Below are 13,386 nucleotides of genomic sequence, written 5' to 3'. Positions count from 1 at the left end.
GAATTTGAAGTGTGATTCTTTTTGTGCTGCAGTAATCTTTCACATTTCAACTAACAGTCACACTTAGTAATTTAAAAATAATTACTGAATCATAGCCCAATTTTTCAGAAAGTTTTTTTCAAACCATGTGCTTCAAAGGCACTTTGAAAGAATGATGCTAGGATTTTATTTGGTAATCGTCAATAGCTAAAAATTTTAGTGACCTTAGGTTTAGCTAAGATCTCTTAAATACTGCATATAAAGCATGAACAAGCTTTAAAAACCAAGAAACTGTACTTTATCAAAATTAAAAACTTTTGCTCTTCAGAAAACACTTAAGAAAATGAAAATGCAGGCCACAGACTAGAAATATTTGTGAGATACACACAACAAAGAACTTATATCTAGAATATATAAAGAACTGATAGCTTAGTAATAAGAAGACAACCCAATTTTCAAAAAATAAAAGACACTTCACCCAAAAAAAAGATTTGAGAATGGCACATAAGCACATAAAAGATGCTCAAATCAAATGCAAATTAAAACCACTACAGACATATGAGAATGGTTAAAATTAAGAAGACTGATTTTACCAAGTGTTGGCAAGGGCATAGAGCAATGGGAACTAACACTGCTGGCAGGAATGGAAAATGTAGCTGCCAGAATTTGTACTGCTTTGGAAATCAGTTGAGCAGTTTCCAGTTAAATATATATCTACCATATGACTCAGCTGTTCCATTCTGAGGTATTTACTGAAAACAAAGCACATAGCCACGCAATGACTTACGTGAATGTTCACAGCAGCTCTATTTGTTAATAGCCAAAAATTAGAGATAACCCAAATGTCCGTCAACCAATGAATTGATAAATTGTGTCAAATCCATATAATAGAATACTACTCAGCAATAAAAAGAATATATCAGATGAATTTCAGATTAATAATCCTGAATGAAAGAAGCCGGACAAAAAGCATACACTGTGATTCAATTTATATAAAATGTTAAAAACTGCAAACTAATCTATAGTAACGAAGCAGATCAGTGGCTGCCCTGGAGTGGGGTGTAGCATGGAAGGGAAGGAAACTTGGGTATAGTATGTTCATTTTCTTGATCATGGTGATAGTTTCCTGGGTATATACTTAATGTAATCTGTTATATTCAGCTATCTCATTGGAAAACAAATTTTGTTTTAGGTGAGACTGAATTTAAGAGAAGCAAAATTACAATGAAATGATACTCCTTTATCACTGATCCTTTTCAGAACTCAGGACGCTTAAGCTGACACATAAATTTTAAAATGTCAAACGTCTGATATTCTGTTGAAATATTTGGTTTTGGGAGGGAAAGCAGGAGGGGGTAATGTTATGGAAGCCCTGGGAAGGAAATGTTTAAAGGAGCAGTCAATGTCTGTTGCTGCCCTTGGCTATTCCTTCTCTACCCTCAGGGCTTGGCCAGATCCTCTTTTCATTCCCTTCCTCTTCCGCAAATAATTATTTTCACTCCTGTGGTTTCAGTTCCCTTTTTTATGCCAACAACTCCCCATTCTACAGCCAAACCATTTATACGTATGTATAGATATACACACATTACTCAGCATAAGTACTTGAATGTCTCTTAGATGAACATCTATAAAACGTAGACTCTTTATCTTCTCTTCCCCAAATGTTCTCCTCTAGTTGTTTCCTATCTCAGTGAATATCTCTCCTGCCACAGTAGCTGCCCAGGGAAGAAACCCAAAAGTCGTCCCTAACACTTCTGTCTCTCTCACTCCCCACTCTCTCACCATGAAAGTGAGACTGTCTCTCTCCTGATTCTAGTCCCAGTGCCTGATACATAGTAACATTCCATTTGTTAAGTGAAGGAAAAACTGGTGAGGTTTGCATTTTCCAAAGATCACTGACAGCTCTATGAGCTGAACGTACTGAAACTGTAATCAGATGACCAATTCAGAGATCCTCAGATTGGGCTACAGAAGAGACCAAGAGGGCATGAACTAAGCAGTAGCAATGCAGACAAAGGGGAGAGAGAGGACTTAAACACACAGCATTTGAGAACTGATTGGAACAAGGGGTGAGGTGGAAGAATGGGGGCAAAAGAATCAAGAATAATTCCCAGATACTAGTGTTCTTACTTCATTCAAAAGACATCAGCTACAAGACAGACAAAGTCAAATAAGACATGGACCCAGGCATCAAGACATTTAAAGGGTATTGGCGAAGACGTATGGTTAAAGCAGCTTTTATGATACTGTGCAAAAGCTACCATGTATGACAAAGGCACATACAGGAGCTCAGAAGAAGCACAGGGACTCCTAAATTAGTTGAAGAGCAGGGAACGCTTCCTGGAAAGTATGGTCATTGAGTTTTGATGAACAGTAGAGTTATCTTACGAAGTTAAAGTTTAGGATGTCCCAAATATCAAATGGAGTTATCAGAATAGGAACCACAACAAATCTAATACCTAAATCACACATGGCTTCAGTGGCAAAGCCAAAACCAAAACTTGCATTCTGGCTCCCAGGCATTTATCTTTTCTTTCATGATGCTCACTATTAATCACATGCTCAATAGGTCAGGAAGGCCTAATGAAACAATTAGTATTAATTCAACATCACTAAATATTGCTGGGCACCATTCTACATGCCAAGGATTTAACAGTGAACAAAATTATAAGGTCATTTTGGGTCGTTTACATCCCAGTAAGCAATTAATCACTGTAGAGAGTTGAATCATGACCCTCAAAAATTCAAATCCATCCAGAAGACTAAAAAAGACCTTGTCTGGAAATAGTCTTCGCCAATATATTTAGTTCAGGATCTCTACATGAAATCACCCTGGATTCGGGTGGGATGTAAACCCAATGGCTGGTGTTTACAAGAGGAGAGAACACAGAGAGACACAGAAGGAAGGCCAGGTAAAGACAGAGGCAGAAGTTGGAGTTGGGCTGCCACAAGCCAAGGAACACCAGGAGCCACCAGAAGCTGAAAGAAGCAAGAAAGGATTCTCCACTAGAGCCTCTGGAGAGAGCACAGCCCTGCTAATACCTTGAGTTCAGACATCTGGCCCCAAAACAATAAAAGAATACATTTCTGTTGGTTCAAATCACCAAGTTTGTGGTAAGTTGTGGCTGCTACAGCAGCCCTAGGGCATGGATACAATCACATATTTTTTTCAGAAAAAGTAATACATTAATCAGCTCAAAAATCAAGACTCAACTTGTAAACAGTGAAAAGTCCCTCTCTCACCCTTTTCTCCCATTTGCCTAGTTCCCTTCCCACTCAAACATGAAACCTCTGCGTTTCCTGTATATTCTTTCATGTAATGCACATACATGAAAAAATACACGTTTCTCTACACAGACATATGCTTTCTTTAAAAAGAAAAATCAGAAAATACGCAGAAAAACAGTATTTTTTCACTTTATGAGACTATATTCTGTTTCCCTACTTAGGCCACAATTTCTTAAGACCACGGACTGTCTCAGTACAGACTATGGATGGGACATGCAGAGACATTCAATAACTGGTAAGGGAATCCTCCCTTGAGCACCTGGTCCTTATGGGCAGTCTCATTTCCTTAACTCTCTCTGCCCCTTCTGTTCCTCTGGACCTGCACTCACGGAGCTCACCAATAGTCTCCATGGCAACACAATTTAGTGAGCCCACTCTCTCATCATGTTCTGTTGAGTCTCCCTACTTGCTAATTATCGCTCAAAATGATCTTATCTCTCCATCTCAAAGTCACCACCCTAGTCCAAACACCATCATCTCTCCCAAGAGTCCTTTGATTGCAATGACTCTCTTCTACAGCCATAGCGATCATTCTAAAATGCAAATCTCATCATGTCTCTTTTAAAAACTCCACATAGCTCTCCACTGCCTTTAAAAAGCACACCTTTCTCAACCTGGTTTCAAGGTGCAAGATCTGCTCCTATCCTCCCCCTCCGACTTCCCACGACCACTACTGGACTTTTTACCTCCCTCACTTCAGGGCCAGACCACTTAACACTAGTAACAAGGTGTCTGGACTTACTGGTTGTGCTGTTCTTAATCTCTCCATGCCTTAGTTTCCTCACGTGTAAGATAGTGATAATACCCCCTATATCAAAGGTTGCTGTATTAAATTCGTTAATATATGCAAAGCACTTACAAGAGTGCCCACCCGACGGTAAACCCTATATAAATACTAACTCTCATTTTTACACAAGCGCTTAGAGTTTCTGCGAGGGAGGAGGAGAGAGATATTAAATAACTGTATGCAAATATGATAGAAAGTACAAGGTAAAACGGAAAACAAGAACATAGAACCTGGATGGTCCTTATCCAGACCCCTAGAAGCCTAGGAATCCACAGCAATGGATGGGAAGAGGAGATGATCCTCCATACGTCAGGCGGCGCTGCAGCATCCCCCAAGCCTGCTGGATAACCATAGATAGGAGGACGCGCTACAAAGATCACGTGACCCCAAGTTTACCGCCCCAGCGTTCACGCGCTCTTCTCTCCACGTGACTCGCATTCTCGGGGGTGATTGGTCTGCGCGAGGCTCGTGGGCAGGGGCGGCCCGAGGAGGGGCGGGGCAGGGTGGGCGGAGGGGTGGGGTCGGGGGGCGGAGCTGGTGGGGGTGGTTCGGCGCGGGGGCCGTTGGCTCCAGACAAATAAACATGGAGTCCATCTTCCACGAGAAAGTGAGTGTCCGCGTTCGGTGGGGAGGTGTCTGCGGCTCGGCGGCGGGCGTGGGGCGCGGTATTGCTGCCTCCGGGGGAGCTGGGTGGGGCCCGGGACGCTCTCATCCCGATTTCGCCGAGCGGGAGGAGCTTCATCCGGAGGGGAGCTCCACTGATGCCCCCGTCGCGCCCTCCGCCCCTACGGCCGGTGCCCGAGGAGCCCGGGGCCCGGGATGTCTGGGGAGCCGGGAGGGAATAAGGGCAGGGCCAGGGGCGCCTCGGGGCACGAGAGAGGGGGTGGCTTCTGCACTTCCCCTCCACTTTCCGTGGGATTTCTTCTCCAGTCCCTCTCCCCCATTCTCTCTAGGTTCTAGCTGGTCACCTCTTGGACACCTCCCTCTCCTCTTCCCAACTCCACCCACTCTCCCAGCCCTGCCCCTTGGAAGAATTAACTTTTCCTTCTCTGGGCTCCTCAATTCTATATTGGAATCTCTCATACACTTAGATCTCTGGGGTTATGTTCATGTCCTTCTGCACTGGGTCCGTGAGCTCTCGAGGGCAGGGACCTTGGCTTGTTCCATGGAGGGCCTGACACTCAGGGAAGTGAAGCAGGAAACCCCATGCGCCCGTGAATGGGGAAGTCGTCACAAGAGTTTTTGTTACGAGATGTTTGGGCTTCATTTCTTTTGGTAGTCGCATCTTTCTGGATTAAGAAGTCAGCTTTCTTACTAGGTATTAAGGGTGGCTTGAAAAAATTTATTGCTGTCCGCCTAGCCTGTTTTGCTTTGATTCTTGCGTGACCATTCACTTGAAGGTAATGTTAGTGGCATGTGGAGAAACTCGTCTTTTCTCGCATCCAATTATCAAACCATTTGGGTGTGAGTAAAGCCTTTCTCAGAACAACTTTGGCACGTATCTTATTTCATAATAGTTTCATGTTTGGAAAGGGTTGCTGGTGAGGCTGTTATTTATTAGGAAACGTGGGGTTTTGTTTTGTTAAATACTTGTAAATGATCATTTATCCATTTAAAAATTCTCACACGCAATCAAAGACAAAAGAAGTGCAGTATAAATCAAAACAAATTGTTACGTAATGCTTTTCTTTATAGAAAACATTTTAGAAAGTTTTGGCACTAGAATAGACCAATTTTTAGGTGTGGGCAAGGAAGGACTCAGTGGTATATGGTTATGACTAATCTTTTGACTGACATGATGTATGAATCTTGGACAAGAGAAATTTAGTTGCTTGGCTAGGGAGATTGGATGAAGAGAACCCTGCATGGACATATTTTTATTACTAATTCTCAAAAGCTTTGGTGTAGGACCAGATGTTTCAACACTGAAGACTTAAAATTTTCACACATCACTTCTTGAGAATTATACAGTGTGTATGTATTTTTAACAATTTTGATTGTTAGCTGGTTTGGATAGATTTCCGTGAAGGTAACTATTAAACCATGGGATCAAAAGAAGCTGGGAGCTAGACTAATGAGAGTCTACTTGCCTGAAAGAAGTCACTCTGAATTATCAGCATAAATGTAGACTTAAAGATGCTTCAGGGACACATTTACCCTTACCATCAACTAATGGGTACTTAGCAAATGAAGGCTCTTATTATAAAGTTCTTCAGGCGTATTTCAAGAGTACGAAAAGCACCTATAACCATAGCCAAAGGGCTAGAGTTTGCCAATCCCTAACTTAAACCCTAATACCAGCTGGTTACCAACTGTTGGAGTTTGTTTTGTTGTTGTTGTTTCCTGGTGCCTGCTTTCTGTTATTTCTGTTTCTATTGCTGACTGTTCTTGGTGAGGTAACTGTGCCATCTGAATTGGTACTTTTATGTGATATAAACTGAGGGTGATAACCAAACTTATTGGGATTATATTTAAAATTAATGAAAATACTGGGAAGATGCTGACAATATGACATACTGTGTGTGTGTGTGTGTGTGTGTGTGTGTGTGTGTGTGTGTGTGTGTGTGTTTGAGAGATTTCTGGTCCTTTGCCATCTTTAGGATATTTGAGGTTTAGGAATCACCAAGTTCCAAATAAGTGGCTTGAGGAAGTGATAGTACAGACTTGAAACCTCTACCTGGGTTTGAATTCCAGCACTGCCGTTAACTATCTTGGGCAAGTTACTTATAATCTCTGTGCTCCAGTTTCCTCCCCTGTCTTTGAGGATAATAAAGTGTCCATCTCAGAGTCATGAGTGCTTAGAATGCCACCTGGCACATGGTGCTGGAGAAGAGCTGGCCGTTGTTGTTATTCAGATGCTTGTGTTTGCCAAACCTCGTGATAAGGGGTTTGGCCTTATTATTACTCAGATGAGATGAAAAAGTGCTGCTGGGTTGATTGTGTGGCCCCAGTTAGGCCACTTCTGAGTGTACCTTTTGGGTTTATGCCTGGTTTCTGTTGTAGGCAGTAGTGTCTCTGGGAATTTGAACTAGTTTCTGGTTAGTCCGGAAGACTTTGGCGACAGTGAGGGAATGATTTGGTTGCAGTTACCCTTTGTGGTCTTGTGAGGTATCTCAGTAAAACTGAAGATGCAGTTTGTTCATCCTCTGATCCAGCACAATAAAGTCTGGGCTTGAAAACATAGAATTTGATTACCATTGAACTTTGACTGTAGCAAAATGAATTACTATCTTGGGTTAAAGCTTGAGGAGAAAGAGGAGATGGTTGGGGTAGTTTGGTTGGCGGGGAGGGGGCAGGCCTGGAAAAGTGTAATCTTTGGTGGGGCCATTTTACAATTTTTTTGGTCCTTGTAGAATTGGATTCATCTTGTGACTTTAAAAAGTGATTTGACTTTAAGTTTGGACTGAACAATTTGTTCTTTCCTTCTATTAAGTCATACTAGAATTACAAAACTACTTGATGTATCCTAAAGCAATACAGTTTTACGTAGACAAGGTTTGGTTTCAAGTGCTTTTTTTTTTTGGTATTTTAATGCTACTTTTTTATAGAAAGAATTTTTACATCAAATATTTGGATTCACTATTTCTCTATGTAATATTATCTATGGTGACCATAGTATGAGAGCCCCAAGCTGAGGCATGTAGCTTGACAGCAGATAGAAGATTTACATTAGGACTGTTCTCAGAAAATCTAATCTGGTTACGCTATTAGCTAGCTCATCATGAGAAATAGCTGTATGTTAGTAGAAACTTTGTTGTTGTTAAAATTTTTTATTAAGGATAGCAAATGTAGGGGCACACAGATCATAAGAGTACAGATCAATGAATTCTTACAAAGTGAACACAAGTGTGTAAATAATACTTAGATCAAGTCACAGAACATTTACCTGCGTTCTATAAGCCCTCTATGTCCTCTTACATCATACTGACTCTCCCTCCACCCTGCGAGGGTAACCGCTATCCTGAATTCTAACAGCATCGATTAATTAGTTGCCTGTTTTTGAGGTTTTGTAAAAAGAATCATACAACATGTGCTCTTCTGAGTCTGTCTCTTATTTAACGTTAATAACGTTAACCCGTATTGCTGCAGGTAGCTGTAGTTAACTCCTTGTCCTTGTTATGTAGTATTCTTTTGTGAATGTAACACAATTTACCCATTCTACTGTGATGGATATTTGGGTAGTTTCCAGTTTGGGGGCAATACAAATAGTGTTTCTGTGGACATTCTTACACATGTCTTTGGATGAACATATGTTCGCATTTCTGTCATTTACGTTATGCACCTAGGGGTGGAATTGCAAAGTCATGGGGTAGGTATCTGTTAAGCTTTAGTAGATATTCCAAATAGTTTTCCAAAGTGGTTATACTAATTTACATTTCCACCAGTAGTATGTAATAGTTTTGATGTCTGTAATCCTCTCCAGCATGTTAGCCATTAGCCATTCTGGAGAGTGTGTAGTAGTAACATATTGTTTCTGTGATGGTTAATGACGCTGAGCACTTTTTTGTGCCTTTTATCCATCTGGCTATCCCCTTTTCAACAGAATATAAGTAGAGCATCTGTGTATTCCCTCCAGTTTGCATTGTATTATTCAGGAGAAGTTGCTTTCTAGCAATAGGAATACAGTAGAAGGAGAAAGGTGGAGAGAAGTCCTCTCTCACCATCGTGGCTGTGACTTGAGGGATAGATAGTGTCTTCGTTAGCTTCGAGCTACTCACTCCATATTCCATACCAAAACAGGGAGGTAAACTTGTCTCAGCCCCCGTCTCACACGCGGACTGTCTCAGGGCTGCCTTCCTGTTCCATTATACACATATGTCCTATATCTTTTGCGGTGGCTGAACTTTGTTCCTAGAAAATTAATTCATCAGGAAAAATACATGTCTTGCAAGGTGTTACTCAGATCTGTGTGTGACATAACTTGGGGCAAATTGCAGGATATCAGACAGGCTTGGTTAAGGAGCAGACTTTACTGGGGAAATGGAGAATTTAGAGGGCTGGGGTAGCAGAAGATGCTCTGCTGTCTGCCATCATCCCACAGAGAGACAAACCTGGGGCTGGGTTCACAGGGAGGGATCGCATCCACCCACCTGTCTCCCTTCCTGCAGGGAGAACGAAAGCAGCCTTGTTGAGGGGAGGCAGCTAATAAGCAGGCTGCTTAGTTCCAGGCAGCCTGGATTTAGATTTTGGTGCCAGTTGTGTGAGAAAGCCAGCAGCCGAGACCCAAAGACCCTGAGCTGAGGGGAAGTCGTATTCTCCCCACCCCCATAACAAGAAGCCAACAGCCCCCTGGAGAGCTGAGCTTGGATGCAGCCCCCTTGCTGGCTTGTCCAGAAATGAGCTCCAGGGGTGGGTTTTGGACAGTTTTGCTCATTGCACCATGCTGTGTACATTTTCTGTGGAGTTCCTTGAAGAGCACCTTGGCTCTGTAGCTACATGTCTTCATAAACATCAAACAGAATTTTTCTTACTTAGTTCTTGAGATTCTTCACCTGTTTATGGATTTGAAATTCTATGAACAAGCATTTAGATAGAGTAGAGATTATCTTGTTAAAAGAACAAATGTTCTAGGGGTTAAATTTCCTTTCAGCATAGAATCTCCAAAAATGTATTTATTTTAGGCACTGAAAGTGAGGGAGCCTAAATGTTTATTATAGAGTAGTTTTTAGTAAAATATGAGATTTGGTGTATTTGATAGATGATATGTTTGTTTGATATAAATCATTCTCAAGTTTTTGATCATATGGCTGAATAATTGTAGTTTCAATAATGGTAGAATTATAAATGGTAATAAATGAAAATGTGTATATCTGTGTTAATCATGCTTGTCTGAAGCTTAAAATGTTAGATTGACTGTGTTAAGAAGTTAATGATTAAATTCCTCTTTAGGGAAAGATACTGTACAAATCTGTTTAACAAATCACAAAATTGAATTTTTTCTTTTGGAAATATTAGCAAGAAGGCTCACTTTGTGCTCAGCATTGCTTGAATAACCTATTGCAAGGAGAATACTTTAGCCCTGTGGAATTATCTTCAATTGCACATCAGCTCGATGAAGAAGAGAGGATGAGAATGGCAGAAGGAGGAGTTACTAGCGAAGACTATCGCACATTTTTACAGGTACTGATTTCAAACTCACTAAATGATGTTTTTTTTCTTTTATCTTAAGTGTGGGTACTGTGTAGAAAAGGATGAACCATTCTTCTTATGTAGATCTGACTTGTTAATTATAACTCGGCTCTTGACTTTGTAGATGGGAATGCACAAGATGTGATTTTAAATATGCACACTAACGACATTTTATCCTTCTCTCTCCATCTTCTACCCCCGTCCCAACTACCTATCCAAATTCAACAGCAGCCTTCTGGAAATATGGATGACAGTGGTTTTTTCTCTATTCAAGTAAGTAATCACAGGCATGTACTAAGTGTTGTTTACGTCCCAGGCATTGTTTAAGCTCAGGGCGGGCTTGATGTGAATATCTTTACAGCCTTTCTTAGTCACTGTAATGACCTTCAGAAGTTCCTCCAATTGATTATGTCTAAGAATAAGATTGTGCTCCAGAGTACTAGATTTTTATATAGATAAACATGAAAATTAGGATGGTAGAATCTTTAGGGCTTTTTCGAAGTCTGAAACAACATGATGACTTATTGGACTTATGATTATTAGCATCCAAATGCAAATTAAATAATCTCCTTTTAAAAAGCTCTACATTTAAATCAGCCTCCCAGGTTTGGATTCCTTTATTACGGTCGATGGCTTTGCCTTTTTCCTTTTTTTAAGCTTATCGCTCTCCTTGAATTCAATGGGTGAATATTTATGTACTTGTGAAATTGATCTTTGGTCTTACTTGTGGGTCTTTTGTTCTATTTCTGACACCTCTGAGGTGTATCCGGAGTTTATTAGAACTTCTCTTGAGGGACCTATTCCTGCAAATATCTGTTTGCATTCTGCTGAGCTCCTCGGTCACCAGCATTTCCAGCCAGTGCCTCGTTGTGGGCTGTGCAGGTAACGGCTGCCGGAGGGCCCAGCGCTCGCTGTTTCCTGTTTGTTTAGCGCTGCCCTTGGCGTCCGTTCTCATTTGTCCACCAGGCCAAGTGCACTTTTTGTCTGTGCTCGCACCTGGTTCACTTGCTGCTTTGTTGGCTACCTTAGAGGGTAGATAGTGAATTTTCAGAAATTTCCCATTTTTTTCTCAGTTTGAAATAATCTGGTTTACCTTTTGGGTTTTCTTCGTACAAATTATGAACCCATGATAATAGAAGTTTAACGTTTATGAAAGCTTCAGTTTAAATTCCCAGAAGGAACTCATTTTAATAGACATAAAATTATCCCTGTTACTGATATACCAGGTAGTGGGTCAAATAGAACTTTCCTGAAGCAGGACCTGTAGCAGCTAAACCATCACATGTGTACAATACAGTGGCCTGATTTTCAGGCTAGCACTTACTGGATAGAATATATATCTGGATTTTTGAGGCAGTTTTATCTAGGAATTGTATGAGTTCCATTCCAGAAACTTAGTGTAAAAGCACTCTTTTAATGCTTTATTTGTGTGTTATTTATGAGTTTAGTGATATATCTGCATACACGTGCGCACACACACACACTTTTTTAAAACCACAGACTTCTGGGGAAATTTGTATATGAGGTACAATTGTTCACACAACCAACATGGTTACACTACTTACATTTGGAATTTTTTAAAGTTGCAATTTTTTTTTAACAGGTTATAAGCAATGCCTTGAAAGTTTGGGGTTTAGAACTAATCCTGTTTAACAGTCCAGAGTATCAGAGGCTGAGGATCGATCCTATGTAAGATTGTGTTTTGTTTTTCCTACGTTTCTTTTCCTATATCTGATTTTTAAAGTTATGCTTTCTTAAGAAGCAAACTAAATCTTGCATGCTTTTGTTTTGATGTTCCCTGCTTCATTCCCTCAGGTCTTGCTAATGCACCTTTTGGGCCTGCCCGTGAGCATCTGCCGCTGAGGCTTCCTGACACCGCGGTGTCTGGCGGCCCAGAGCTGACCCTCAGGCGGGGTGTAGTGCCGTTGTTCTGGCATCACTGACCTACACTGAGATCCACACTGTTTTTTTTTTTTTTTTTTAAATCAGTGATACTTGAAACTGTAAACATAATCCTAAATTACCACGTTTTGTATGATATTTGCCAGTAGACAAACTAAATGAATATAAAATATTTCAACTTAATATTGTATGTTTATTTTTTCCTTTTTCTAGAAATGAAAGATCATTTATATGCAATTATAAAGAACACTGGTTTACGGTTAGAAAATTAGGAAAACAGGTAATGGTTCTGCTCCTTCTCTGCCTTTTTTCTCATTCTGCACCCCTTTTGCAACTAAAGTGTAAGGGACTGGTGCCTTAAAGATGAAGAAACTCACCAATAATGTGTGTATGTGGCATGGTGTCAACCTAGATAGATAGGACATAAGTAAAATTCTCTATTTAAGGCAGTACATCCATGGTTACTTTTGAGTTTTTATGTGACAAAGATGTTCTGTCAGTTAACTACTATTTTCATAGATTTGTATTAAGCACAGCAGTGTCACAAAGCCTGAAATAGTGTCCCAGCTTGAATAAAAGTTTTCAACCATGTTTGCTTTAACATAGCAAAGTTATTCATTCCAAAATGCCATGTAATATATCTACATAAATCATTTCTATTAAAAAAAAAAAAAGAACATGGTGGGTGGAGGATGTAGCTCAGGGGTAGAGAACGTGCTTAGCATGCACAAAGTCCTGGGTTCAGTCCCCCGTACTTCCATTAAAAAATAAACAAAATCCTAATTATCTCCCCCCACCAAAAAAAAAGAGGAATGTGTCTTGAACAAGCCTTAAAATCAAAAAAAGTATCTAAAATGTTATCTTTTAAAAGTGATCTTTGTATACACGCTACCATTTTTGAAACAGTTAAAGTCCTTTTTCTTAGAATTTTGACTCTGTGAAAGAGCATTATTGAAAACAGGCTAATGCAATAAAAAGGAATGGCTAATTGATATATACAGTGACGTGGATGAATTTCAGAGTAATTATGCCAAATGAAAGAAGCTAGACACAAAATAATATATACTGCATCATTCTATTTATATGAAAGTATAGAAAACGCAAACTAAGCTTTAGTGCCAGAAGGCACATTGACCAGTGGTGTTGGCCCAGGGATGAGGAGGGCAAGGAGCAGTGAAAGAGGAGGATGGCAAGGGGCATGGGAAACTTGGCAGTGATGAATATGTGTACTCTCATGGTTGTGGTGATGGTTTCATGGGTATTTATTTATGTTAAACCTTTTCAAATTGTATGCTTTCAAT

At 40.3% G+C, this 13,386-nt stretch overlaps 1 protein-coding gene across 3 annotated transcripts in view; it reads left to right on the top strand.

Moving 5' to 3' along the window:
- Positions 1 to 4,582: 4,582 nt before the first annotated feature.
- The window catches only part of ATXN3 (ataxin 3), a 30,496-nt gene continuing 21,692 nt past the window's right edge, over positions 4,583 to 13,386 (top strand). For all 3 annotated transcript variants that reach the window (XM_032482539.1, XM_032482538.1, XM_032482540.1), the window contains exons 1-5: positions 4,583 to 4,661; positions 10,010 to 10,174; positions 10,412 to 10,456; positions 11,787 to 11,872; positions 12,299 to 12,365. In XM_032482539.1, coding sequence (XP_032338430.1) covers positions 4,638 to 4,661; positions 10,010 to 10,174; positions 10,412 to 10,456; positions 11,787 to 11,872; positions 12,299 to 12,365 — 387 coding nt within the window. In that variant the 5' untranslated portion in view covers positions 4,583 to 4,637. The remainder of the gene's footprint in view (positions 4,662 to 10,009; positions 10,175 to 10,411; positions 10,457 to 11,786; positions 11,873 to 12,298; positions 12,366 to 13,386) is intronic.

Source organism: Camelus ferus, chromosome 6 (genome assembly GCF_009834535.1).
Source record: "Camelus ferus isolate YT-003-E chromosome 6, BCGSAC_Cfer_1.0, whole genome shotgun sequence".
Lineage (NCBI taxonomy): Eukaryota > Metazoa > Chordata > Mammalia > Artiodactyla > Camelidae > Camelus > Camelus ferus.
The sequence above is the reverse complement of the archived record's forward strand: the minus strand, read 5'-3'. Positions and strand labels throughout refer to the sequence as shown.